General features: G+C 37.0%; 1 protein-coding gene across 5 annotated transcripts in view; it reads left to right on the top strand.

Annotated features, from left to right (window-relative positions):
* Positions 1–27,506, top strand: part of LOC144475670 (uncharacterized) — a 92,378-nt gene that overhangs the window by 59,771 nt on the left and 5,101 nt on the right. For all 5 annotated transcript variants that reach the window (XM_078191783.1, XM_078191787.1, XM_078191788.1 and 2 more), the window contains 2 exons: positions 15,844–16,017; positions 25,484–25,637. In XM_078191783.1, the coding sequence (XP_078047909.1) occupies positions 15,844–16,017; positions 25,484–25,637 (328 nt within the window). The remainder of the gene's footprint in view (positions 1–15,843; positions 16,018–25,483; positions 25,638–27,506) is intronic.

Raw genomic sequence — 27,506 nt, 5'->3', positions numbered from 1 at the left:
TAAAATAATAATCGACACACGAAGACGACGGTGCTAAGAATAGCATCGCGTTGCGATTTAGTTCGGAATAAATTATCCGCACGCCCACCTTTGCCAAAGTGCCACATACTCATCCGTACATGTACGCCGGGGCTTCATTAAGTCCGTATAAATTCTGCGCTCACCTTTTTATTCATGCCTCTTTTTTCTCGAAACTTCTTGCTCGCGCGCACGTGTGCTGGCCGGAGATCCATGACCTCGCGTATGCTTGAAAGTTAATTACGCCCGATGAAAGCACGGCATCGCCGTGTGGGTGTCCGTTTTGATCGGCGTCGTTTAGAAGGGCGCGGGAGCCACCGTGGAAAACTGTAGCGACCTATTGAAAGAGAGATGAATGCAAACGGTTCACGTACTCTTCGCGCCTTCGGTGTTTACGCAGACGTGCTTGTTATCTTGCGAGAGAATAATTAATCAGCAGACCGCGGATGTTTACGCATTTATAGCGCCCGCTTACGCTACGACCGCGCAGTCGAGTACAGCTTTCGATGGAGGGATTGATAGAAGTTGTAATTCCGCAAATACCCTAGCAAAATCCTTCGCTGGTGCTCGTCGTTCGGCTGCGGTTTTATGCGTTCGTGGCGAAAATGAACCGGCGAAACTTCAAACGGCAGGAAGATTCCAAAGAACTCCTGATTATCAATGCGTTGTTCTCGTCACATTGGCATTGCAGCTTGCAATACGATTTTCTCTCCTTTCGAATACATTTGCTGATGGTATTCATCTATTCAGATCGAAAACACTCTTTTGCAAATTAAATTCATTTTTTGCCTCCACTTCAATTCATTATTATACATTCACCGACAAAAGTTAAGAAACGTGTTACACAGATACTCGTTTCCTCTCTTTTATGAACCTGTATGAAGAGGTTATTTTGTAGAAACAGTTACAAAAGTATAGTTAATTTTATATTTTTATAATTTCAGTGGACAAATAAGTAGTATCACAAAATCTGTGTTAAAGAAGGAATAAGATCCATATTTTTTTCAACCGATACAGTTGATCAAATATTTTGTTAATTTCTGCTTAATTCGGTCGAACCTTCGCTATCTACAGACCGGAAAGTATCAGTCAGAAATACGTAACGTTTATACAAAAACTCCCTTTCCAGAAATGCTCATTAAATCGTGAAATTCGCGAACAACTGGTAATTACAATTTATTTTTAGAAGCGTATTAACCCTCCACATTACAGCGAGAACTGTAAACTTCGTAGCGTGTTGCAAGCAATTTTAATTATCTTTTACGTACCCGTTCGGATACGTTGTAGAAAGTATTGCGCAATCATCAGCAGACTATAATTTTATGCTTTTTGAACGCACGCTTGAAAGGTTTACGAACTTTTCTCGAAGCATAACACTGAAACGGAATGCTAAAATGTTATCTCTTCAGCAACGTGAAAATATTCTTCGGGGATAGCGCCCAAGAATTTCTAGACGAAGTGATCGCCGTTTAGGCGAGTGTCGCGTATATTTTCGCATAAATTTGGCACGATATCGAATCGTTGCGCGCCACGACGTTCGATCTGGTCGTGTTTTATTCAAGCGGACTATGTACATAGCGACGAGCTTGGCCATGTATTTTAATGTTCTTCGAAAACCGTTGCCATTGTTATTCCGCATCGGTCGAAATGCAGGGTACACGGGGCGTCGTGTGTGCTAATGCTGCCAGACGTCCAAGATCGATAGGCAGATCGGTCGGGACGGAATTGAAAGTTCAATGTCGCTTTTAAGAGCAGCGTTGCATCACTAACTTGCCAATCCTGTGTGCATTCGTTGCAAGCATACTCGCTCAGAAGAAATGCTCAACGCTCGATAAAAATACAGTTTCCTTACACGTTCTCTTCTGTCACATTAGTTAACCAGTTGGCTGCTTTCGATGACTATACTCGTCATAACACAAAATGCTATCGTATCGTCATGACGAGTATACTAGTCGAATACAGCTAACTGGTTAAGAACGATATATTTATACGTCCATACTCTTTACTAAATTATATATTTTTATAAAAGTGTTGTACTTGAACAAAAACACGAAGTGAACCGATAATATATAATATAATTATAGTAGTTTCCATAAATTTCAATGGGACTCGTTAAAGAATAGACTGGAGATGATATTGACGCTTGTTTTCTATGAAATATCCTCGACGTTACGAGCACAGCGCATGTTGTACCTCTCATGTCAACCACTGATAAGCAGGTCGTTACACAACTGTAGCTTCTGGATAAGATCTTCTTTATAAACAGGGATGGAATAAAAATATGTACAACGATACTGCGGGAACGTAGTCAACAGAATTGCATCATGTGATCAATGCAAATTATAGGTTTTGCAACTAAAATTACTGCTTTTGTAGATCATATTCACGTTTTTCTTCTTCGGAGCAATCATTAGTATTACCCCTTTTTGCAAATCAAATTAAACGTTTTGCAGATCTTGTTCGCCAAATAAGAATTAGGAAAGAGACCAATTTTCTTACTGTAATTCTACGAGACTTTATTGTGCTGTCCATTTTATTAACAAAAGTTTGTAATAGTTACTATTGTTTAAAATAAATAAATTTTGTACGGTAAAATCTTCGATTCGATATCGTAAAATTTGAGATCAATCGCAAAACGATTTTTGAGGGGCAGATAAGAAGCCGAAGATGGCAGTGCTCGTTAGAAGTTCAAGGGATGCTTTTTATAATCGTCGAATTATAACGCGATTACCGTCGCTAATAAATCCTGCGGTACAAGGCTAGAGCGTCTTGTGGCTCGGAAACGTTTAATTTTGATAATTATTGAGCATGCACAGCACGCACGTAACATGGCGTCTCGACGTTCGCGTTCGCAACGCTACTTGTCTTCTTGTGGGCGTCGAAACTCATGCGAATGGGTATCGTGCGGTCGCGTAATCGGATGTCTATCTGTAGGCCGTAAAGCAATGGAAACATGCGAACTCGAAGGAAATCCATGCAATTACATTTGCATAATTGCATGGATGCGGCGCCGCGAAAATTGACTCTTTCCGAAACCGGAATCTCGGAGCCGAAATTCTTATCCGTGCCACTTCTCCCCCTCGTGAATTTCCATACGTTTGCAGCACGTGGTCTAATCGGTGGTCTACGGTGAACTTTCTATTCTCACCGATATCGATTTTCGTTACCGATACTTCGCTCTATGACGCTGTCTAACAAATTTGACCTTTCCACGGATTTTTAAGTCGATACAGGCGTTACCGAACAAAATTGACAGCTTTAAAATATGAAGACGTCTTTTGCTTCACGTGATATGTCAGAACAGTTGTAGTTTCATTTAATTTATTTAGCATAAACGGGTGGGATGACTTTTTAACCTTTCTATAAAAATTCGTCATAATAATAGTAACTATGATAGCCTAATATTTCCTCCAATAATCATATTACAAACACTTCTATAGAACTATAAAATTATTGCAAATCTTAATGAGACAATAGAACATTTAAATAAATTGCCAAAATAATTATGATAATAATTTTACCAAATAAAACGACATAGCAATATAAAAAATGTATTATATTATCCACTGGAATATGTACTTTTAATAGGACGTATATTTATCAAAAGATAAAATTTTACTAAAATATGCTCGACATATAAAATCTCTTAACTTTTGTCGATCTGTATCTATGTGTAATAGAAAGATGGCATAGTGTTTGTTAATAGTATGTTATTCAGGAGCTGGCAAGCCGACCTCGTGTTAGATCGAGCGCTGTTACAACTCCAATGCCACCGTGTTCGCAATTATACTCGTGTTGCAAGTACACAAGGTGTTGTATGCATCAAAATTTCTAGTGGCTGCAACGCGATGATGTTCCTTGGTCACGGTGCAACCCGCGAGCCGCGCCTTAATTTAATTAACGCGGCGTCTCCAAGAAGAGAAGGGTCGCGATCTGGTCGACGCACGTAAAGCATGATTCAACATGACTGTTTAATAGGCTCGTTCGCGTGTCCGTGTAATCGAATGCCGAATGTATATTCAATTTCTGCCTTTTGCATACATAATTCATTCCGCCGTTGATCGTTATGCAGAATCGTCGATGGTGCGCGCCAACTCGATTTCAATTTCTTTTCCCGTCGCCCGCAGCTCTTTCATTGAATCTTTCATTCAATTCCGATCAGCTGATCGATCGTTTCCGTCCGATACGGCCAGGGAAGATTAAACGGTGAATATACAAAGGAGTCGCGCGCAGTGGAAAAACCGAGACGCCGGTCGTTACTCACAGTTTTATGGAAATGTTTGTTATGATAGACCCCTTCTTTATTCATAGTACAATGGAAAGATTTTCCGTACGAATGAATTTGTTATTCGTAGCTTTATAGAAAAGTTTTCCATATAAAAATGTATCGTTTATTCATAGCTTTTAATCGAAATACTTTTCCATACGAATTAATTTGTTCACAGTTTCATGGAAAAGTTTTCTTTTTTGTGTGAAAATGTTTCGCTATTCATAGCGTTTAACGCGGAGCCTCGTTTCTTTATTTATAGCGTTTAATGGAAAGATTTTTTTTTTTTCGTTAAAATCAGTTCACAATTTCGAACTTTGCAGAGAAGCTTTTCATGAAAATGTATTGTTATCCGTCATGTTTGTTGAAAAAATTTTCCATACCAATTAATTCGTTCTACAAAGGTCTGTGGAAAAGTTTTTTCATAAAAATGTTTCGTTATTCATAGTTTTAATGAAAACAGTGGGGCATGTTCGCTCAACGAAGCGAAGAATTTGTATTTTTTTTAGAACGTTTTTGACAACACCGAATGACTCGGTCAATATAAACGCACGTGTTTGTGTGTGTGTGTGTGTGTGTGTGTGTGTGTGTGTACACTCTTTTAAGGACAAAGATCAAGTAATTTCGCGTGAGTCATGATTTCTGAAGGAAGGTAAACAATTTCTTCCTACTGAATATTGTGACACAATAGCCTCGAGAGGATCAAGTGAGCGCTCTTTATCTTTAAAAAGTCTTATAACACCAGATAATAATGAGACATATTTCCGTTGGCGGGGTTCACGCATTTTGTTGTCTGTTCACGTAATCTTTGTTTTATGAACGAAAATTTCCATTAGAGCCACGAACAGTTTGATTTTATCTTAAACAATCTTCATACACTTACTCATTGCTGTTTGAAAATATTTGGTGAATAATTTGAAAGAATCTGATTAAATTTCTGAGCTTTTATATTTTCATTTTTATACTTTTAAGTTACTTATGTAGAATCTATTTATTTCAAACTAAAGAAACTATTAGTGATCGAATATTTTCGACTAGCAGTGTACATGCAAAAATATGGAATATCTGATTGTTTCCAATTAATGCGTGCAAAAGTCCTCGATGGTTTTGTACTAATAATTGATCTATTATGTTTCAGTATTCCCTTTCGAAGGTAGAATCGCAATTTTTTTCTCGTATTCGAGTCGGAGCACTGAAATATGTAGGATGGCTGTGAGTTATCACTTTTGTTTTTTTTTTTGTTGATTACGAATTAAGTTTTTACGTTTTGTTTAACGCCGCTGTATCGTTTAGGTGTATTAAACCGAAAGCTTTAAGGAAGAAAGTAAATGTTATTTCATTTAGTTTCATCATTACCAGTTTCATTTAATTTCACACATCTTCCGACTATACGTTTATTAATATAAAATGTTTATATGTAATAATATCATTTGAAAACAATATATATACCATTATTTTATATTTTATATTTTTTCAAATATTTACGAATCCATGTTTTCCTTCGTTTGTCAATTGTGAACGTTTACGGGATCGGTTACCAAAATGTTGTAAAATTGATACACACCCCCTATGTCGAGCTTTCTTATTGTCCAGCAAACAATTACTGTTCTGTTACCGCTGTTGCGCTGCTTCGTGGCCTTCGGAAAACATTCGTAACGATGCACACCTGCTGCATCTCAATAATGCACGACATAGGTACGTCACTATGCTAGAAATTATTTTATTGACATTGCAAGGATATAGTCGAGCCACTGCAAGATGCGCGTACGACCTCCACGTTGCACAAGCAAACCGCCGAATATCGCGCGGTGTGTTTTCGACTGCATTAACATATCTTCCGTAATATCGACGTAAGAGACTAGAAAAAATACGGTTCTTCTTAAAAAAGTATTTAATACTTTAATGTTATATATAATATTAAGATATATTATAGATAATGTCATAATTATCTAATATATACGAAATCGTGAACGTCTTCATAAATTCGGAATCCTAAAAATTTCGCAATCGTTTACTGACGCAATTGCATTACTAAATGAGGAATTCCTTTGACTCGATAAATTTAATTTAAATTGTTATTCGTTCGTACCAATATTATTTGCACAACGTCAATACATTTTTTCAGCGTCGAATACAGACATTGTTTCCTCGAACAGAATAACGTTTCCACGACTTCTTTCCAATAGAAACCATAAATTTCACAATTTCAGCTTGAATACGCACTGCAGACAACAAGCTTTTTCGAATTTGACGTGTTCGTACGTACAAGCGTGCGCGTGTCACAATCGATTTTCTATTGGAAGATACGAAATGTTGAACGCATTTTTGCACCTCTATCTTTCGTATGCGCAGTATGTTTCAAAAAAATTCCATTAAACTGATGCTTGACGTTGACAGTGGCGCGACGTTTCAAGATTGTGCTTATTACAATAAAATACTAATGCTGTGCGATAATAATGTTGCACAACGACGTGCTCATTGATCGAAGTTCACGGAGCAGGATTTTGTTGGCTTTTTAGTGGACGCTTTGTATTCCGAGCCGACCCTGGAAAGTATACAGCGTAAGCCAACTTCGCGAACTTTTCGCTACGGAAACTTTTTACTCCGTCTATGCGAACGATACATAAAACTTCATTGTTCTTCGTGATATTAACATTGTTCCAGTAAACGTTGCATATTTCCAAATTGATAAGAGCAAGAAAATTTACTTTGAAATATTGCAAAATATACGTATTAATAATAGAGAATTATATGAAATGTTAAATAATTTTATTAACGTGTATTAGCGATGTTTTTAAAGTTGTTTGGAACCATTATAATCCGGTTAAGTATTGAAACTTTATTATGTGGCCATTAAAGGTGTTGACTTTTAAAAACTATTTTGATACACTTGTGCGAGAACAATTTATTTGAATTCAAAGTTCGGAAGAATTCTTAAACACGTTACTTCTCGAAATCTCATTTTTCGAAATTAAATAATTCCTAAATATTTTTTTAAAAACGACATAGTTCAAACAGCTGTAACTCCAAGTACTTGTTACGAGAAATGATCTTTTTCTTTGGAACCGGTGTGATCCAGATCAAACGATCCTCTGGTCCCTTTTCACGCTGCCAGTAAGTTGCAGTCCATTGAATCATTCGTATTGCTCTCACGTTTATGGTAAATTGCGTGTGCATACGTGCACGATCAATTGGTAGGAGCAATGCACACGCATGTATGCGGTTACTTGCTTATAGAGCAAGAGACAAGTATACTTGCAAGCAAAAATTAAGACACTTTAAATTTGTATATTTCAACAAACCTACATCTTATTCAATTAAAAGTACATATTATAGCCAAAACATACAACACATTGTTTATGATAAAATTAATATTTTCGCTGACGCGATACAAATTTTTATTTTATGTTAAAAATACATACTGTACACCCTTCGAAAATTTGTAACTTTTTCGAAACTGGACAAAACGAACTGAATTCTTTTTTAGATAATAAAGAGTCTAGTTTGTTATACTATCTACCTAACGCAATTTGTACGATAAAATATGAAATCTCCTGTATGATAGAAACACATTGGAGCGTTTCTGCCCGCCTTCATTACCCGTCGCTTTTAGTCGATCGTGCTCGCGAGACTCGTAGGAAAGCGGCCGTGTGCCGCACAATTCGCATCTTCTCTGAATGCAGCTTCCTTCGCGCATTATTGATGCGCAGCACGAGAGAACAGTCGACCTTTTGGCCCCGTGCCAGACTAGCCAATTCTGTGTTTCGTGTGTGCGTAGCTCCCGTGAAATCGTCGATCGCCTAACACAAAAGCACCGCGGGCGCTTGCTTCCGCAGCGAAATGGAACAGAATCTGTGCTATTAAATTCGTTTGCTCTAGATTTCTCGGTTTCTAGTTTGCCCGATTTTATTGAGAACCTGTCGCCTAGTATTTATTGCCCAGATTCCCGGACTTTTATCCGTTCGCGATTTATTCAGCCCTGTCAGAAATGGTAAAAGGCATTCTATACTTATTCGTGTCGCAGTTTCGTACTATAAATGAAATTTTATTGAATAAAAGCCGCATAGAAATTCGTTCGTTTCGTTTATAATTTTAATTAATTGAAAATACTACAGCGTTTTCATTGTTTCGTATGCGATCTACTAATTTTTGTTAGAAACGAGTACTGAATATTCAATCATTTTTATTCAAGCTTTTAGTACGTTTTTTTTTCATTTTTTTCTTTTTAATAAATCATATAAATAAACGGATGCGTTGAATAATAAAACGCGGCACGTCGACGATAACAAATTTTGACGGTTTGTTAAGCTTCGTTAAGGAGTGCTTAGCAGAAATTCGACGCTTTTAGAGAGCAAATGAGCGATGTCGAAACGATGCGCACACGTTTTCCGGTTCAGACGTATCCCAAGGCCAACGACACTAATCACTTGCAGCTGTGCAATTCCATCCTCTGGCGGTCTTGTGATATGTCGATGGCTGTTGAAAAGTACTATCGAGCTCTCTCGGATTCCCTAATTAAAGTTCGAAGTTCCTCTGGCAATAAGTCGAAGGTCACCAAATCGGCTCGCATTTAAAATCACGAATTCAGAAATACGTGAACGGTCCTCATCCTTTCAAAATTAGTTGCTGCCTGTATAATTGCAACAAATACGTATTGAAAATCGTAATCGTACACCTATCTTAATCCAACGAAGTATTTTCGAACGAGAAACTTATTCGTCGCGACCTATAAGTTTATTTAAAAGACAAAATTCTGTGGCGCGATCGCGCATTGGTAACAAAAAAGATCGCAGCGCGAACTCTTCAAATACATTATTCTAGTCGTGATTCATACTGTTACTGTACTTGATAGTACGCGTCTAGAACCTTCCACATACGTCATAACTTCCGATTCGATCACTCATTTGCTGCACGTCGAGTCTTTACTTTCTAATACGCTTAGACAGTCGTCTAATTGAAAACTATTAATTTACTGCTTTTTATAACGCGTTCATTGATTATAATTGATTTTTCAATGTACGATGATAGATTGATTTAATTAAATTATATAAAGCAGCGAGTATAATACAGGCAACTGAATTTCGTTATGTATAAAATATAAAATACATAAAATGTCATTAAGGATGCAAATTACTGTCCGATAATAATCGCCGCCGAATCTTCGATTTTTCGGTGTAATATCGCGGACTATTTTTATTTATTATACAGTTGCGTTTTAAGAATTAGATTGAGAAATTATATCTAATCTAAAAAATACGAAATAATGTTTTATTTGAGTATTCGTTTTAACGAATATTTACTTAAATGTTGGCGAACCGTGTTACCATTTCTCCCTACCCGCCGACTCTCGGCTATCGCCGCATCGCGTCGGTAGCCAGCCTATACGCACAGAAAAGTCGATCAAAGCGAAACTCGTTGGCCGACTAGTTGTAGCCTCAATGCAGCAGCTATAGACGAATGGACAAAGTCGCGATGCGTTCATTAACTATTGAAAAGGTCGAAAGGGCACCATAGCTTAGGTCCGGGTGTCTTCGCGAGTTTATCGCCAGTCTGAATTCGCGGCTGGTCCGTGGAAGGCTCGTGCGAATCGGTGTCAACGTGTTGCTCTTGAAATTCGTCTTCGACTTCGGCCACTCATCGTATCATTCAATCGTGTTCAATCGACGATCCAGCGATCTCAATAGAACAGTTTCGCGGAGCATCGCACGAACGGCGATCGTCGATAAAATCTGTCCGACTCTTCTCGTTAGAAATGAGTATCTTCTTCATAGCTCGGCTGGCTTTCAGTTCATTCGGAGCGAAGCTTCGAACAGCTAGCCGTATTATACTCAAAAAACACCGTTACCAACGCGGTCTATACTAATTCGAAACACTCGGCGATGCATAAAAGAACGGACATATTCGACAACAACTCACATAATACCATTTCCCATCGTTGCTGGACGACGATGCGCTAGAGCTGATCTCGAAGGATCCTTTTTATTTTACAGTGCCGCGTGCTGCATTTTCTGTTCCCTTGACATCCTTTGCTCTTTTGTGTTCTCTCTTTTCTTCTGAAACGCCAACAGCTGTTTAAGACTTTCGAGATCTTGTTACCCCCGGCGGTGTCAGATTCGACACCTGTTCGTTGTGCTGCACACTTGCTGCTCGGCGTCGGGACATCGATCAACGTTCCTTTTGTCGCGAAGAAACAGTTTTCGTTCCTGGCGGTCATCATCCCTTTACTTTCTTTCCCTCTATTGGAGATAGCGGAGAGCAACTCGCTTCTATTATTAGCCGTACAAGTTAGTAGTACGCTTTATTGCACTCGAGTCACATCTGTACTCTAGGAGATCGATCTCCTTTTTGACTTGCCCTCACGATCGTTATCGAACAGTGTGTATCGCGTACTTATTCTGATCGATCGTTGTTGTTCGTTCGGTGTAGGTAGGCGCATTTCAGTTCGCTTCGATTTTTGGGATCGTCGAAAATCGACGTTGATACTGGATCTTTACCGGGTCCGAGAGAATCGTTGATTAAGAAACCGACGGATCTATCAGTAGAACCATGGAGTTCGAAACGAGGGGCCTCATTGACTTTTGCTTCTCGTCGGGCCAGATACCCAGAGCTAGGTATGAACATTGATGGCTTTAGAGCAGGCGTCGGCAATAACAATTACGTTTATTTTTCTAACAATTAGAACTGTGATTTCCTATATTCTTTTGCCTATAGTTCGAGACCATGTGGTAATTATTTTCTTGATAAAATTTATTCTATTACTCGCTAAATTTAAAAATTAAAATATCGCTGACATGTTCTCAATAGTCATATTTCAATTAATTTTGATCAGCGGTTAAAAAAGGTTGCCGACACCTGGTTTGGAAAAATCGCGAATAGAGTGCGGATTTTATGAAACTTCTTCAAAATTACGATTTTATAAATTTATTTGAAGAAAGTATGAATTTTCGTGAACATCCGCATCCTAACAGCGAATTTTTATGGAGACACTATACTCTGCTTTTTAATAATGTCGCACAATCCACTTGATCGATTGATGAGTATACTTTTAAGTTCACCGATTGTTTTCCGCAGGTTATATTAGTTAATCTAAGGCTCGTGAATTTTCATGGGCTTGCAAATGTTCACAAACTAATTTAAATGGGATATAACGATAATATGGAAACTTCTTCGAAATGAGTGCTAAATTTATTGCTATTTGAGGAATATATTATATATGCATTTATTTATAATGTATACACAATACAATACATATTATATACAATTTTATATGATATGTATAATATATGCAATAATACACAATGTTCTACAATATAAGCATTGCACATTAAAAATGTATTTGTAGCCATAAGACACTAATTTCTATGACACCAGAATTATATGATCGATGTAACGAATGTTTTATTGACCACGTCTATAACATTATTGATTAAGCGAATTATGCTATCGCGTGAATGGATTAGACTACAAGTTTTTATTCAGTATGCAGATCAATGCTGGTAGTAACTAGAGTAATTATTCATACTGATTCAATCAGCGTTGCACCGATTAAAAAGCTGTAGAGAAAAATTTATTTTGCATTTTCGACTTGATTATCTCTACGCAATGTTTACGGTTTTTTTAAAACTAAAACTCTTCTTACTATTTTAAATACATATTTCTATTATATACACAATTGCATTTATTCTTATTAATATTTTATACATCGTATTCATTAGGTCATTTCTATTCATTTATATTCGTCTATATTCATTTAGTACGTCCGGTTGAAACATGATATTATTTACGATGATCGTTTATTGCAGGGCTTTAGATATGTATGTGGGAAATCGTGAAATGGAAAACTGTGAGCTTCTTCTAACATTTGACCTTGTTTGCAACCCTTTTATCACTATACCCATGCATTTGTATCTATCAATTTTACTTTAACGAAGCGCATGTGTGTTGGATTTTTCTTTTCTTCCCCTTAACGAGTTTGCATCAACCCTTTCACTGGACCCTTAAATTGTTTGTAAAATAGAAAAATTAGTACGATATTAGCAAGTTATTATACTTTTCGTTTTTTTCAAAATCAATAATTATCTACAAATTGGATTCAAGTAGATCGCCGAAAAGATTGCTAGCTAAATAGTTGATTAACATCAATATTACATTTATTAATTAAAAAATTTATCAAAATGAAAATTCTTTATTTACGCGGTTGTTGGAATAAAAATTAAAATGCAAAAACTAGCCATACACGCGTATTGTTTATATACAGTAAAGAGCATGAACAAATGCAATGGATCTGTAAAACGAGAAATTGATTAATTAAGGAAATGATGTTCAGTTTTCAATTAATTAACTCGTATCACCATCAACCACAGCATCGTAGAATTCGTTTCAATGCGAGCTAGACTACGCCGGAGTTAAAAATATCCTCGACATCTGAAAAAAAAAGAAAAGAGAGCATCGATGACCTAGATAACTCGGAGAGAAATGAGCACGGAAGACAATCCTCTTTGTATAATACCCTCTTGTTGCACTCATTCAACTTGCATCCTGAACATCTCCCGCTATTCTCAAAGTGCGAAAGGTGTACCCTTTCCGATGGTTAATCAAACAAATTAAACAATTTATTGTAAAGCATCGCTGGGTCATTTAAACAGACGCATCTCGACGCGATCTGTGGAAAATTTGTTAATTTATGATCGTTTATACCGTAAAGATAAATTCATGAGCAATTTATTGGTTCGATTTGAATTGGTATAAATATTGGGACCAATATTGCAATCAAAATCCGAGTAAATATGTTATTGTTATTTTTATAAAGTAATATAAATTGCTTTTAATACTTCGCAGACCAAGTTTTAATAAAAAAATTAAAGCATATCATTTTTTTAATTGAATATTTTCGAGATCGAAGCAACCGAATTCACTAATTATAATTTAATCAGTGCAATTAAAAATGAATTATGTATACCAAAATTGATTTGTTTTTTCGTTAGCCAGCAATCAATGTTTTTTTATCGGTTTGTTAATTAAAAGTTAATCGAAATCGCCGATCTTCCCAGCTCCGCGATGGCGACAAAAATCATTTTCAATTATAACTTGTAAATGACACGAATACCAACCGAATGTTTTACCCTACTATTCAGCGATCCGTTGAAGTGGATGAATACTATGTATATTTATAATACTTAGTCATTCCGTCGGATTGTCACAGCACAGCACTATTTCGATGTACAACATATGTCGTACTTGTAAAAACACAACAGTTTTGGTATCTTGTTGATAAATATAAATGGTGCTGTGGAGTAAGCTTCTTTAAAAATTTAGTAGACTGCTTATCTTTATGCAAATTGCAACGGGATAAAAACTAAATCAGATGTCGAAATATACGTTTCACTAAACTTTACAAATTTACGTGTGCAATGGACGCATAAAGATAAGCAAAACTCCTTTCCATCCATTAAACATCACTATCGATCGTAATAAAATATATTTCATCGTAATAAAATATATTTCATCGTAATTTAAACGATATTCTGTTTGATAGAGTCATAAATAACTTCTGTTGCACACGTTACAAAGTTATGTGATCCTAAATTTGTTAAAGTATGCTAATAAACTGAAGATATTTTGACAGCTTTTTACATAAGCTGACGTTGTACAATTAAATAAATAGAAAATTATACGAACTAGAAATGATAATGAGAACGATTAAAACAGAATAGGAATTATTAAAACTGAATAAAGATTTGTTAATGGTTCCATACTGATATGTCAAATAGATTGGTACAACGTAAAACAGAAATTATTTTTGGTTCGACTTGAAATATCGTGAACGCCTTAGACTTTATAGCATGGAATGATGTTTTCAACTCGAGTTGTTTGAATCACGTTGAAAAACTAGCTCGTAGAAATCAATGATCGATGCATCGCTGATTAAAAACAGATGCAACTGTCAGTACCTGAATACCTGACCCGTTAGAAATGCATAAGTAACCTGCAGTTTACCACTCACAGTCCCCCAGATAATTCATGCGTCTAGTCGTCGTTTCCTATAGGGGGAAACGTTGGCAATATGGAACGGCTTCTGTTACGTGAAATTCAACATTACCGCAGGATAACTAATACATTTCAATTCGACCAGATAAAGACTAATTTACTTTTCGGTAACGTTAGCGCAGCACCGTGATACGAACACGTTCCTTTCTCTATAACGAATGCCCGACTGACGCGCAACTATCGACATAATTCTCCATTGTCTTCTGGAATCTAGCATGCACAATTGAGGCCATAGGTGCACTAATTTGCATACATCGTTCCAATGATGCATTCTGCTACATTATAACACACACATGTCCCACTTTACATTGTTTGTGATGTTTTATTTATCGACAGTTTTCTAATGATCCTTTTAAAAATTTTTATAAGATCGAAGATTGACGATAGAAAATTCATTGGAAAAATTGTTTATAAAGTGAGAATAATTTAATTCGTGATCTAACCAAGTATCTGGAATTTTTTTATCATTGGACTATGGATTTTTACGTATTTTGGATGGAGTCGAGTGGGTGAAATTTAATCCTTTGCACTCGTAGCCATTTTCAACTGTAAATACGAGACAATTTTACTGACACGCGTGGTTGGTAGACAGCTGACCCGAATTGTTTTAATCTATTGAAAATAAAATGTAACAGTATTCTTAAATTGTTTCAATATTTTCGCTGTTATTTATCTTTTTTTATTAGTTTTTGAAATAAATACATAATATTGGTTGTCTGGTGATTAGCTTTGTTGCACCGTTCTCTAGTCAGATAACTTCGCGATTATCTTTATACATAATTCTTCGCTTCGCTGTCGAGATTTTCCGACGTTCCATATTACCTGGATTTGCCCTATCGATTAGCGAACCCTAATTCACTTTCACATTTTCACAGCATGCCTCTCACCCGGTACAGCATTTCAGGATACACAATAGGGTGGTTCTTATTCTTCGACGTTCCATTTTTCTAATCTTACTCCCACAAATTATGGCTAGACTGTGGATCTTTATGCAAATTAAAAATTAAACAGTATTAAATTTACAAAAAATATTCAGTCAAAATATATATATATATATATTCTGTACAATTGAATTTTATGAATTTATGATAAATTGAGCAGATCAAATTCAAATCAGTGAAAATATTTCGAAGAATTTAAAGACACTGTTGTATTATTTTGGATTTCTTAAAACAATTAAAATAATAAATAAATATATATCTAGCTCCTCGTGTATCGTAATAAATACAGATAATTTTTATTTTACCTAAGAATCCGCAGTCTAGTAATTATACTATACTTTCTATACATAAATCTACATACTTTGTATATTTTTCGTGCACAAACTTCCAGAGTCTAACCATAATTTAGGTTGGCAAAAGATATTGCAAAAATTCTGAGAAAGTATATTATAAAAAAGTTTTTCTACCCCTCTATTAAGGACCACTCTAATGCACAATCTCAGTCGGCGAAATTAGGAGAGTTAACGAATCGGTGAACGTACTAACGTGCGCGGATTATCGGTGTTTCAGGTCTGCGGGGTCCATAGGAGCACGTTCAGCGCCCAGCACGCCTCTTCAAGTAGCCCCCGGTGGGCAGCAAGCTGGTCAGCAGTCAATTAGCGGCTCTCAGCTCACCGCGGCTGCTGCGAACACTTCTCAGCCTCCGAGGAGTCCGAGCCACGCGGCCTTGAGATGTAACGACAGGTGAGTCCTCGACCTTCTTCGAATCGGTCTCCCGTTTGTCTGCGATCCGCGACGCCTTCGGTTCGCTCCGATCTCCGTGTCTCCTCGAGTCGACCGCGTCGGCCATAAGCCATAAGCCATAAGCCATAAGCCGTTCGACAGGCTTCAAGTATATCTGTCGCCTCGGTGACCCCGAAACACGGATGCCGTCTCCCATCCGACGCTAATAGCTCCGGCTAAAGATTTTCGAGGAGCTGCGGATTCTAATTACAGGAGAGCACTTTACAGTGTGCTTCGGCAATCATGCTAGCGAAGATCCAGGGAACGCTGTTGTATCGGAATACAGTAACGTTAATATTCGGATAACATTTTAAGGGGTAGTAATTATACTACGGATTTCAATAAATATAAACTAAATAGTGAGGTCTCGCTTTCAACAATAATTTTAATTAAGTTAAGATCATACGTTGACTAGTATTGTTTAAGAAAATGGCAACGTTGTGTGTTAAAAGAAGAAAGACATTTTCGTACAGTTTATATCTTCTATGAACCACTGAGACAATTTTTATATTGCCTAAACATATCAGCTGTTTATTTGTGAGCAGCTATCCTACCTGAAGTATATTCTTAGATACATTATCGCCTAGCAGAGAACTTGAGTGAAATTTTCTGATGATAGAACGTTTTTATATTAGGATATTACGAAAGTAAACCTTCGAATACGGGAGTCTCTAGCGTGTCCACGACTAGTCAGCAGTAAAATTCGAATCGCGGTTGGTCAATTCGCTCCGTCGCGTCGGTTCTTGCCGCGTCTTTCGTCCCGACCTCGACGATTTGAAGTTAACAAACGACCTTGATGAACGGGGTTAGGCTGATCGCCGGTTCTCCCATTCGTAGTTTGTGGGTCAGTATTTGTGATATGCGGTTGCATAACGTCATAAACGGAAGAGAATCGCAGCTGGGATTATCTCGAGGAAAGTCATCAACCAATGTTAACCCTTGCCGCTCCGTTCCTATGTAGGAAGATCGGTGAATATTCAATTAGTATTATTCTCAGCCGCGACGCAAACACGTTGTTCACGTCCAGATATAAAAATTACTCTCAGTATGATCGATCATCGACGCACTGCGCATTTTTATGTAAATTTGCCCGGCTCATCGAAAACGGAATTCTATTTGCTCGAAGTGTTTTAGTTAGTTTTAGTCGAAGTGTGTATAGAATAAGTCAAAGTTTAATCAAGATCGACAAAAACTTATTATATAAGTCCATTACAGTATACGACCCGTTCCGAAAGCATTAGAGCATCTGCTTCTTTATTATAAACTCTAATTTTAGGTAATGTCCGCGAGTTATGTACTAATATAATACTTGACAATTGTGCAATTCGTTTACCAATTTATTATAAGTGCTCCAATATTTTTGGAACGTGTGTGTAAGCTACAATTTTATAGCTTACATTTTTACATTTTACGATCGTATACATATATATATTTGTTGAAGAAATTATTTTCATCGATAGCATCGATTTTAAGAATTTTCAGATTACAAAGATAATATTTGTCGGTTATCCATTGAAGTCGCAGATGGTACAGATACAATCACGATAAATCTGTTGTATTAGAAGTTTTCGTTCAGGAATCAGCCCGGATGATTCACAAATGAGTCACAGTCTGGAGCTCTGTCAATGTTTGTTTATACGACTTCGTAATCTCATCGAAATCTCCCACAATTCGTAACCGGGCGTTAACGCGTATCCGGAATTTTCTGGCACACGCGGCTGGATCGAACATATGAATAATATAATGTCACTGTCATTAATATCTGCGCATCACTGATTTTTCCGAAATGTGTTGTTCCATAGCTCATTATAAAACGCATTTCCAACGAACGTATCCACGCATAAAATTCATCAATTTACATATATATCGCAGCCATAGATTACGTTGACGCAACCTGCTTTGCATTTACATGGATTTACGAGGGTGTACCATTATACAGGATGTGTGAACGATGGACGTGAAATCTCGATCGGTATCACTTTTCATACAGATTGATCATTAGACCGTGGATCTTTATGCGAAGCAGAAATGTGCGTCGGCTGCAAGAAACAGGAAGAGTTCCGACATTTATTCCGCCTCCTTAGATGTTCTTAGTGAATATATTAATAATAACAATGAGAGATTTATTTACGAGCTAATGCCCTTTAGATGACATTAAGTAAAAAGAGGATACACATTAATATTAATTCTGCGAGATGTTTACATGATAATACTTAAATAGTCCCCGATATATTCTGTGGGAAGGTGCAATACGCAAATATATGTAAAATAAGAATAATCTAGAGGTTGCAGGAGATTAGCAGACATTTACGACGATTTTGAATAATTTTAATAAATTGAACTCGATACACGTGTAAGTAGTTATTAAACACTTCAAATATTTTCCCTGTTTTTAATTTGATTTATTTGAGCATAAATGCATAAAAATCGAAGTTCCTCTCAGCACCTCAGAACAGTTAGTCACGATTCTTGTCGTTGCTGTTACGAATAAATGTAAATAAATTTTAGTTATAAATTTATAATATCTATAAACGTAAAAGCATTAGAGTTTACTTCCTCAACTCCAGTATCGCGTAAAATTGACTATATCGCAGGCATTGCGGGTATCTACATTTCGGATCGTATTGCGACTGTTTACAAACATCAGTCTGGTCTGTTTAGCGCGCGTTGACGCGGACCGCTCGGGCCCGAGTTTCGTCGAGCTAAATGGCACGGGTAGGGGATAAACTATCATAGACTTCAAGGCTGTTAAAATTACCATTTCATACTTTATGATTAAATGATTCATGGTACGATTGGCTTATGTACTCTTAGAATTGGTTAATGTATTCTTAGAGTTGGATACATGAGAAGTAATTCGATAAAGGCCCCCGGCGGCGATCGCTAACAAACATCGAAAGCGGGATAGACAATTTCGATAATGATCAGCCGGCTGATACCGCGTTGAAAGATATCGTAACACCTGTCCGCATCTGGGCGCAAATCGGTCTTGGAATTTGCTATTGCATTGCCACTTGCGCGATAAAAGTGACGAATAAAGCAGCTGCGTATACGGATTACTTTGAGTCACGTCTAATCGATAACCCTTGTACATAGATATACGCACCGATATCTATAATATTATTCAAATTGATACGCGGCGTAATCTACGTGAAAGATAGGGAGTGAACATTCGAGTCCGTACACTTTCATAATTTTGATAGTCGCGGAATTATTAAAAATACACAGGGTTCCAAATAAAGAAACATAACAGTTTTCATACAAATAGCTATCACTTAGAGATATGCATTGTCTCATAAAAATGAGAAGATTAAATTTATTTAGATTCTGCACAGTTTTTACTACAGTAGTTACACTAATAATTTAATCGATCATTTCCCATGAAAGTGTCTTTATAATTTGTATAATTGTAAAATGAATATTCCCTTTTTCGTAATGTTATATCAATGTGAATCGTTCGACTATTTGCACCTTTTTTCAAAGAAAGCAGATTTTCTTTTAAAAACAATCTACTGAAAGTTCAAAGTTCAGATAACGTTGGATAATACATGCTTTATTAACCCAGGCAGTAAATGATAATATTGTTGCGCACGAATCTGCATATAAATTGCGATTAAAGCTGTCCGTCTGCAGCAGATAAACCGATTGACAAAGGTATATTATATTTCGTTACTATAATCTTATCTCAGCAAAGGAAATAGCGTATCAGATGGTCATAGATATATCACGCATTCGGTCAATGATGTTCTTAACAATTGTTTGCTCAATTCATTTTGAAGTTATCCTATATACCGATGCTATCGGCGCATGCTTTCATATTATTTATGGACCTGTGGGAAAACTATTTAAAACTGTAGTAAACAGTTTGTAATAGTGATACTACAACAGTGTAATATTGATACTAATCTTATAAGTACTGTTCTTTTATTCATTGTCAGTATTTATAATTCTATGTACTAATCCTAGATTCATCAAATCTGCTTTACATCTTTGGCTAATGTCACATTTTCGTTAATATTTAATATTTCGCTTGATACCACATATTTTTGCAATTAATAAAATAGTTAATGTTGTTGGGGTGTTTCACGAGAAAAAGGAATTTTTTAAGAAAAAGAAACTGATGGAAAAATGAATACAAATGTCTTAAAAATTAATGACATTATAAGCAAAAACAGTTTAGTGCAGATTATTAAAAACTGCTCTCTTGTAGGATAAAAAATCATTAATTCTATCACGAAACAACGTTCTTCGTGCAATTGCGAGAAACAGAGTTTTACTGTTTACTAACATGTATAATTTGTACAGAACAAATTCATTGTTAAATAATTTAAAATTGAGTCAATGCATTCACAATTTATTTCTTTTGCTTTCTAATCATTTCAAGCATAAGCAATAATTTTCGAAAACCTAACCTACGTCGTCATAGCTGTCGAGAAACACGTGTTCGACGTAAAGCTGGCAAGCCTTAAAAAAAAAAAACAAAGATAGCGCCGTCATCCTGGCAGCTTAACGTAAATCAATGCTTACCCGAAGACAGTCGAGATACTTCTCACGTGTTTTATCGGCAGGTGTTAATCGATATCAGAGGGATACATATTCGCGATATGTTCCGCGATCGTTAGTCAGTCTCGGCACAACGCTCGATATGCGTAGAAAACGATCGATACACCAACAGTGATCTCTCACCGACATTCTTGCGTAGCGTCTACCTATCTTCATAAACGGTCGCAATTACTTAGTGAATCATTACCGACTATTATGACGCGACGCGATCGACGGTTCATGCGAGTGTAATTCTAACGTAATCGTGTCTACGCGAAGACGATGATTCCTATGCTATGGCGTAACGAAGCCGACATGCCAGAGAGACAATGTGACATTGTACTCGAATATTTCGTACAAAACCTCCGAAGTGACTGTTTCATCCACCACTGAAAAGTAAACCACGGCGATCGTAAAGATTCATTAGCGAAGCGATAGTTCCGTCGAGAACTGGTTCGGCGAAAACGCGCGCAAGAGTTACGGCACTGCCATAACCAGCGATCCGAACGCGACGGGAACGGTTCTCGTTCCACGATTGTCTTCCCGCTGCAATTGGAACGGTCGATACGAATTTTTCATCGCGAAGAAAACCCGTTCAAAGACCCGGAGTTTCTGCCGGCCTATCCGTAATCACCGGGAGCTTTGTATACCATCGAGGAAAACGATCGGAACAGAAGAAAAGGGAACACACACATACACCGCAACATCGAAACGCAGCGGTTGTGTTTCGGCGTCTTTATCGCGATGCTAATCGCGGCAGGAGCAGCTGGATCAATCGGAAATTCACGCCTCGACGTTATCGGGCGACGAGTCCACCGATTTGTTGATGGAAATTGATCGAGCACAAAGGCGGCGATAATCTGTGCAATCCCCGCGAGACAGTCACGTGAGGGATCAATCTTTAAACCGTATCATCGGAGATACGTATCAACCGACAGGATCAACACAATTTTTCCCCTGTGTTCTCGCGACGAAGCTGTTCGAGTTCGAGCCGGGAGAGTTCTGTTGTTCGCCGTGCATTCCATAGCCTGCGGCATCGGCGACGATCGACGGGAAGACATCGACGCGCGCGATGTTTTCCAGCGGATCCAATTACTCGCGCCGCATCCTCGTTCGTCTTCGATCGACCTTAATTTCTATTAAGTCGACTCATTGCCGGTTGTACGCGAGCCGCAATTAGCGCTCGAAATAATCCCCGCCCGCGGCCAGAGCCAGTGCACCAAAACGTGGCGGACGCTTCGTTTCGTCGAATCACACGACGTTACCGTTCTTCCATCGATTCCGGGAGACCGATCGCGCTCCGTCGAAACCGATCCTGCGGAGCCTTGGCATCCAAGGTCCGATTGATCCGTCAGGTTCGTTCCGTTCCACGAAATTGGTCAAGATGATCGCGCCGTACAAAGAATACGACCTCTGGGGCAACGACATTTGGAGCATGAAGATTAGCAAGACGAACTACAGGTGATATTTTCGTTTGTGTAATCGTCCGAAATAAAGCGTTACCGTGACCGTGACGCGATCAATGAGCAAAGATGACGAGAGGACAGATCGCGGGAATCGCGGGCCTCCAGCAGCGTTTTTTCTCTAGTCGATCGGTGCTCGCCGGATGCGATCTGGTTTTCTCTTGTGTAACGCGCGCAGCGGAAAACGGTCTTTGACTTGAGAGCGTCGTCGGCTTGATATCCACCGTTGAAATTATATTGGATTTAATAAACCGAAGCACTGCTGGGACCGAAGCGTCGACGTGTATCGGACGTACGGAATATTGTTTCGCTGGTACGGAAAGAATGGGTTCGCCGTCGTATTTCAACGTAGGATATTGAATTAGGAAAATAAGTGATTTTGTTTGTATTTATTGCATGTACTTGCTACTTTTTAGTTCTGGTTTCTTCTAGTTGGAGAATTTATATTTTTTATAGAAATCCGCAGTATAGTCTTCTTATCATTTTAAAATCGATATGTGAAATTTATCAAATTCAACTTGAAACATAATGTCTTACAAATGTAAATTAAAATTTGCAATTTTATCAATTCAAGTCGGGCATGCGAAATTTTATAAATTCAAATCGAAATGTGAAATTTTATAAATTCAAATTGGAACGTACAATGTTCATATCAACATACTTATAAATTCAAATTGAAATTTACAGTTTTATACATTCAAATTGGAACGTATAATTTTACAAATTTGACACATGGAACAATACCAATTAAAATGTGAAATGTTTACGGATTTAGATTCAAACGTGTAATTTTACAAATTCAAATTTAAAAATGTAATTTTACAAATTTAAATTTAAAAATGTAATTTTACAAATTTAAATTTAAACGTGTAATTTTACAAATACGAATAGTAATGTGAAATTTTTTAAATTCAACCGACCTCGCAGAGTTTAACAATCCATTCAACCCAACGCGATTTTACAAAGGGAAGTTTCCTGCCTGTAATGATCTTTCGAAAGTTGATTCGCGATTTTCTATCACAGTTTTATCGTACACTAACGATTGAGAAGTCGGCGTTAAAAGTTCAAAGACGCAAAATATAGAAACGTTATTTAATACGACGTTATAAAAATTGAAATCATAATTTAGTAATTCTTTAATTATTTAGCGTAATTAATTAGAGGTTTATGTTATTATATTTATATATATTGATATTCTTCACCGATTTATTATTGTTATTTTTAACCGAGAGTAGAGATCATTTTCATGAGCCATATTTCACACGATATAGAATGCAAAAATGGATGTTGTTTACTTGTATTTTATGGAATAAATTTGCAATGTTGTGTAAGCAAACAACAACATCCATTCTTGCATTCTATTTCGCGAATCGTGTTCTAGAATACATTAGACGAAAAAACGGGGCAAAATCCAAATGCTGCTGGCAAATACGAGATTGAAACTTCGCTGCTGGTAAAACTGTACGCGTGTATGTTTTTCGGCAAATACCGGGCTATCTACCCTACGTTGGTTAGCAAATAAACGGGTTGCAGAACGTTCGTGGGTCTACCGAATATATCGGGTGATCGACGAATCTGGGATTATATTCGGAAAATACGCACTATTCATTTAAATAAAAATCGAGTCGTTTGATCTCCAGCTTGCTAAATTTCAGTCAACTATTGTTCGATCGCAGGTGGTCGAAGAATTCAATGACATTTCGATGCAATTTCTCAACCACAAACGCTATCGGATTGACATTTGTTCCGAAGGATATTTAAAAATAATAGATTTCCGATCATACATAATGTAATGCAGTACTCCTTCCGCATCCCTTCAATAATTAATATTCTTTCTATATAAATATGACACAGCATAAAATCGTAACCATGTTTTAAGCGCTACGAACCTTTTCCTCCGCGAACAATAGATATCGATTATAGAATTTTTCAATTAAATGGGACAAGAGGAGTCGCCGATAACACACCTTTGCGAATTAACGGCTGATAGAACACATTATATTTGTTTTTTTTTCCTAAACGCGATAGCCGATTTACTTTCTCGAACAATTTTTACATAATGTATAGTTAGCGATCTTTATGTAGCAATGTTGATGTTATTAATACGACAGTTGATAATTGATAATCGATAATTGAAATTTCGTATCGATATCTCAGGGTATGTGACTACGTTCGTAACGTATAAAAATCGATGAACGAATATGACGTGCGCAGATGTATTGAGAGAGAGAGAGTTTATTTCACTGACGTCATTCGGAAAGGACTTTCTCATAAACAATTCAGTTTTTCAATAGTTGCACTATTTTTGAAGCGGAAGAACATGCATTTGCGACAGTCGATGCTTCCGTTGTCCCAAAAAGGGAAATCAGTCACTGAAATAGTAAAAGGAGTTATGCGATATCTTCGGAGAAGGTATTTCATCGCAGTTCTACAGATAATTCATCAAGTATAGTTCGCAAAATCTAGAGTGAATTACGCTCTTTAATCTATTCTTTTATCCTTTAATTCGGTGACTTGATCGAAACTAGTTTAACGCAGTCCGACCTTTCAAACATTCATAATCTGATAGGTGAGCAACAATTTTGTAAAAGTTATCATAATCTACTATAATTAATTCCACATAAAACGATATACAGTAACAGTTTATGAATGAAATTTTTTAATAACATGCTCAGAAGCCAATCAGCCTTAGTCCTTAAAATTGTACAATGTCTATTTTAGTTAAATATAAAACAATTAATTCTGATATTTATTAATTTCTAAATTATTCGAGTCAACTTTTTTAATTTTAATTTTTTTAATTTCGTTTAGCCATTCCGTGATCGATATAAGTGCTGCTATCTGTTGTTTATTTATGTGGAAATCTGCTACATTTATTTGTCGACCGAAAAATCCTACGACAAAAATATGTTTGCATTCATTTTCACTTAATAGCTGGGAAAATTTAAGTTATGCCAGTAGTATATAATAAAATTAAACTATATAACAATAAATAGCTAATTACGCTGATCGATGATTGCAATACTGTAAAAGCGTTCTTCTGGTTCACTTTAATGAATTGCGAACGCATATAGAATTTGTTAAATTGTTTCTCTTAATGAATTTGCATGGAACAGAGAATTCGAGTAACGCGCCGATGCATTATCGCGTTACTCTCTATATTCCGCGTTATTTTATATTTAAGCGATATTCCTCAGCAATAAAGTTGATTAATTGAGAAAGATAGCGAACTCATCGCGCATTTGTCGCACGATTGCCTGACATCTGCGAATTTATAGAACGTCGTTTTGCATAATTATACGTTCGACTGGCTCTCTCGCAGTCTTGCTTTGATTGCCGGCCGGCAAAAAGCACGAGGAAAGAAGCGTCGCGATTAGAGTTGGACGGGATCGTTGACGGTTTCTGCAATTTGTGTGTTTCAGTCATCTTTCTAAACCGCTCAGCAGAAGTACACCATCCATGGCAGCTGGTGGTGCTGTACAAGTCGCCCCAGGAAAGGTTAGCAGATCTTCGTCCACGTCTTCGCCGACTACCAGCAGCGCTAGACAGAAGAAATTCCATAGGCATTTCTCTCAGGTAATTGAAAGAAAGTTTTTAGCCCGCCCGCGTTCTCGTTCGCCACTTTCACGACTCTGCCCTTAATTAGACCGCGGCTTGCACACACGACGCCGCGGCGACACTTTTGCTGGAATTCATCGTCGCACTTGGCGCAGGTTTTCTTAATTTTAACCTTTGAACCGCGGACGGTGAATTCGCTCGTCATTCCAGTTCGCCGCACCTTCCGGGAACCTTTAATTTCTATCACAATTCAACGAACAAGAAGTACTAATTAGAGCGCCGTTAAATGTTTCTAAAGAATCGAGTTTTCAAGGTGGAAACTACGTGGATGGTAGAGAGTGGAAATTCAAGACAATAAGCACAGCTTCGAAATAAGTAGCTTTTGCTAAATAAATATAAAATTATATATTTCATAGGGATTAGTAAAAACACAATTATAAACTAGTTATTAGAAACTAGAAATATACAAATTATGTTATATTAATTTATTTAATATAAATTACTTCAGCTAAAGGAAACCACATTTTTCTTCTACATTTCTTCTGTTATTAAAACAAAAACCAAAAATAAAACTATATTATCATATTTCTGTGCTCTATCTCTTATAATATAAAAATAAACAAATATGGCGGTCTCGTTAAGCATTTGTGCAAATATTACTAATCTTCTGTCGTTAATATAGAAAATGTTGATTTCCGCAGAAAAAGCAGCGACTTAAAAATATTTATCATCAAGCGCTTAATGAGTTTGGTAATTTCGCAACAGATGGCATAGCGTGTTTAATTGCGCGTTGAAATTCAAGCGGCGGGCAACGTAAAAATGAATCGTGGAAAGATTTACGGCGAACATACTATGCGGTCATGCAAACGTAAAAAAAATTTACAACGAAAATTATAGTGCCGTAGATAGAGGATCTTTCGACGCACGCAATGAAATCGACTTGTTTTTCGACTAGCAAATATTAGTTTGAAACCAGCTCGAGACTACGACGACACGTTTATATAATAGATAATATCTGTCAAGTTTGAGCTAGATAGGATGATGAGACAGCTCCGCGTCCATCAGCTCGGAAAACGTCGTTCCGACAGTAAATAGAGCGTATTAATTTTCGAGTGCTTTGAGATCTGCAACGTCGACGATGCACCAAAGTCCGCGCTCTCGTTGCACCCCTTAAATACGAGACGGTAAGGACATATTAGACAGGGCCAAAATTTTTGTACCGAAGAATCAATTATGCTAACGATATGGTAATTGACAAATGTGACGCAGTTGTTGGGAACATTCGTACTTTTATTTGATCGTATTCATGCCAATTTTACCGTTTGCTCAGTATTTATCGCAGTTCTAATTAGTACAACACTCTGTGAAAATACTGTAGGCAGATCTGGGAATTATTTGAGTCAGTCTTTATCTGGATAATTATTCAATTTTAGCTAAAGATGTTCATTCATGAATAATTCATTCACGATTAACTTATTTGCGGAGAGTTTATTAAGCGAATAATTTACTCACGTGCAAAAAGTTATTTAACTCTGCGAATAAGAACGATTGATTTCTAAGCCATTGTTAGTTGGGTGTTATGCCACATCATAATGTTTCTTTTTTACAATATCATTTTACAATGTTCGTTTGTCTTAATAAATATGTAATCGTTGATCAAGTAAACCTTTTTCGAATAAATATAGCTATTAAAGCGAATAGTATTGTGGGTCGGTATTGTGGGTCTTATCCGTTACACGTCACATGATTATTCGGAATACGAGTTTCGCCCAACTCTGGCTATGGTATATATTTCGTGGAACGACCAAATCGTGAGTACTATCTGAAAGTATCGTCTCTTACGACAGTTCTTCGTACGAACAATTTCAATTGCTTGGAATCGGTATC

This window comes from Augochlora pura, chromosome 10, assembly GCF_028453695.1.
Source record: "Augochlora pura isolate Apur16 chromosome 10, APUR_v2.2.1, whole genome shotgun sequence".
Lineage (NCBI taxonomy): Eukaryota > Metazoa > Arthropoda > Insecta > Hymenoptera > Halictidae > Augochlora > Augochlora pura.
This window is presented reverse-complemented; position numbering and strand designations above follow the sequence as displayed.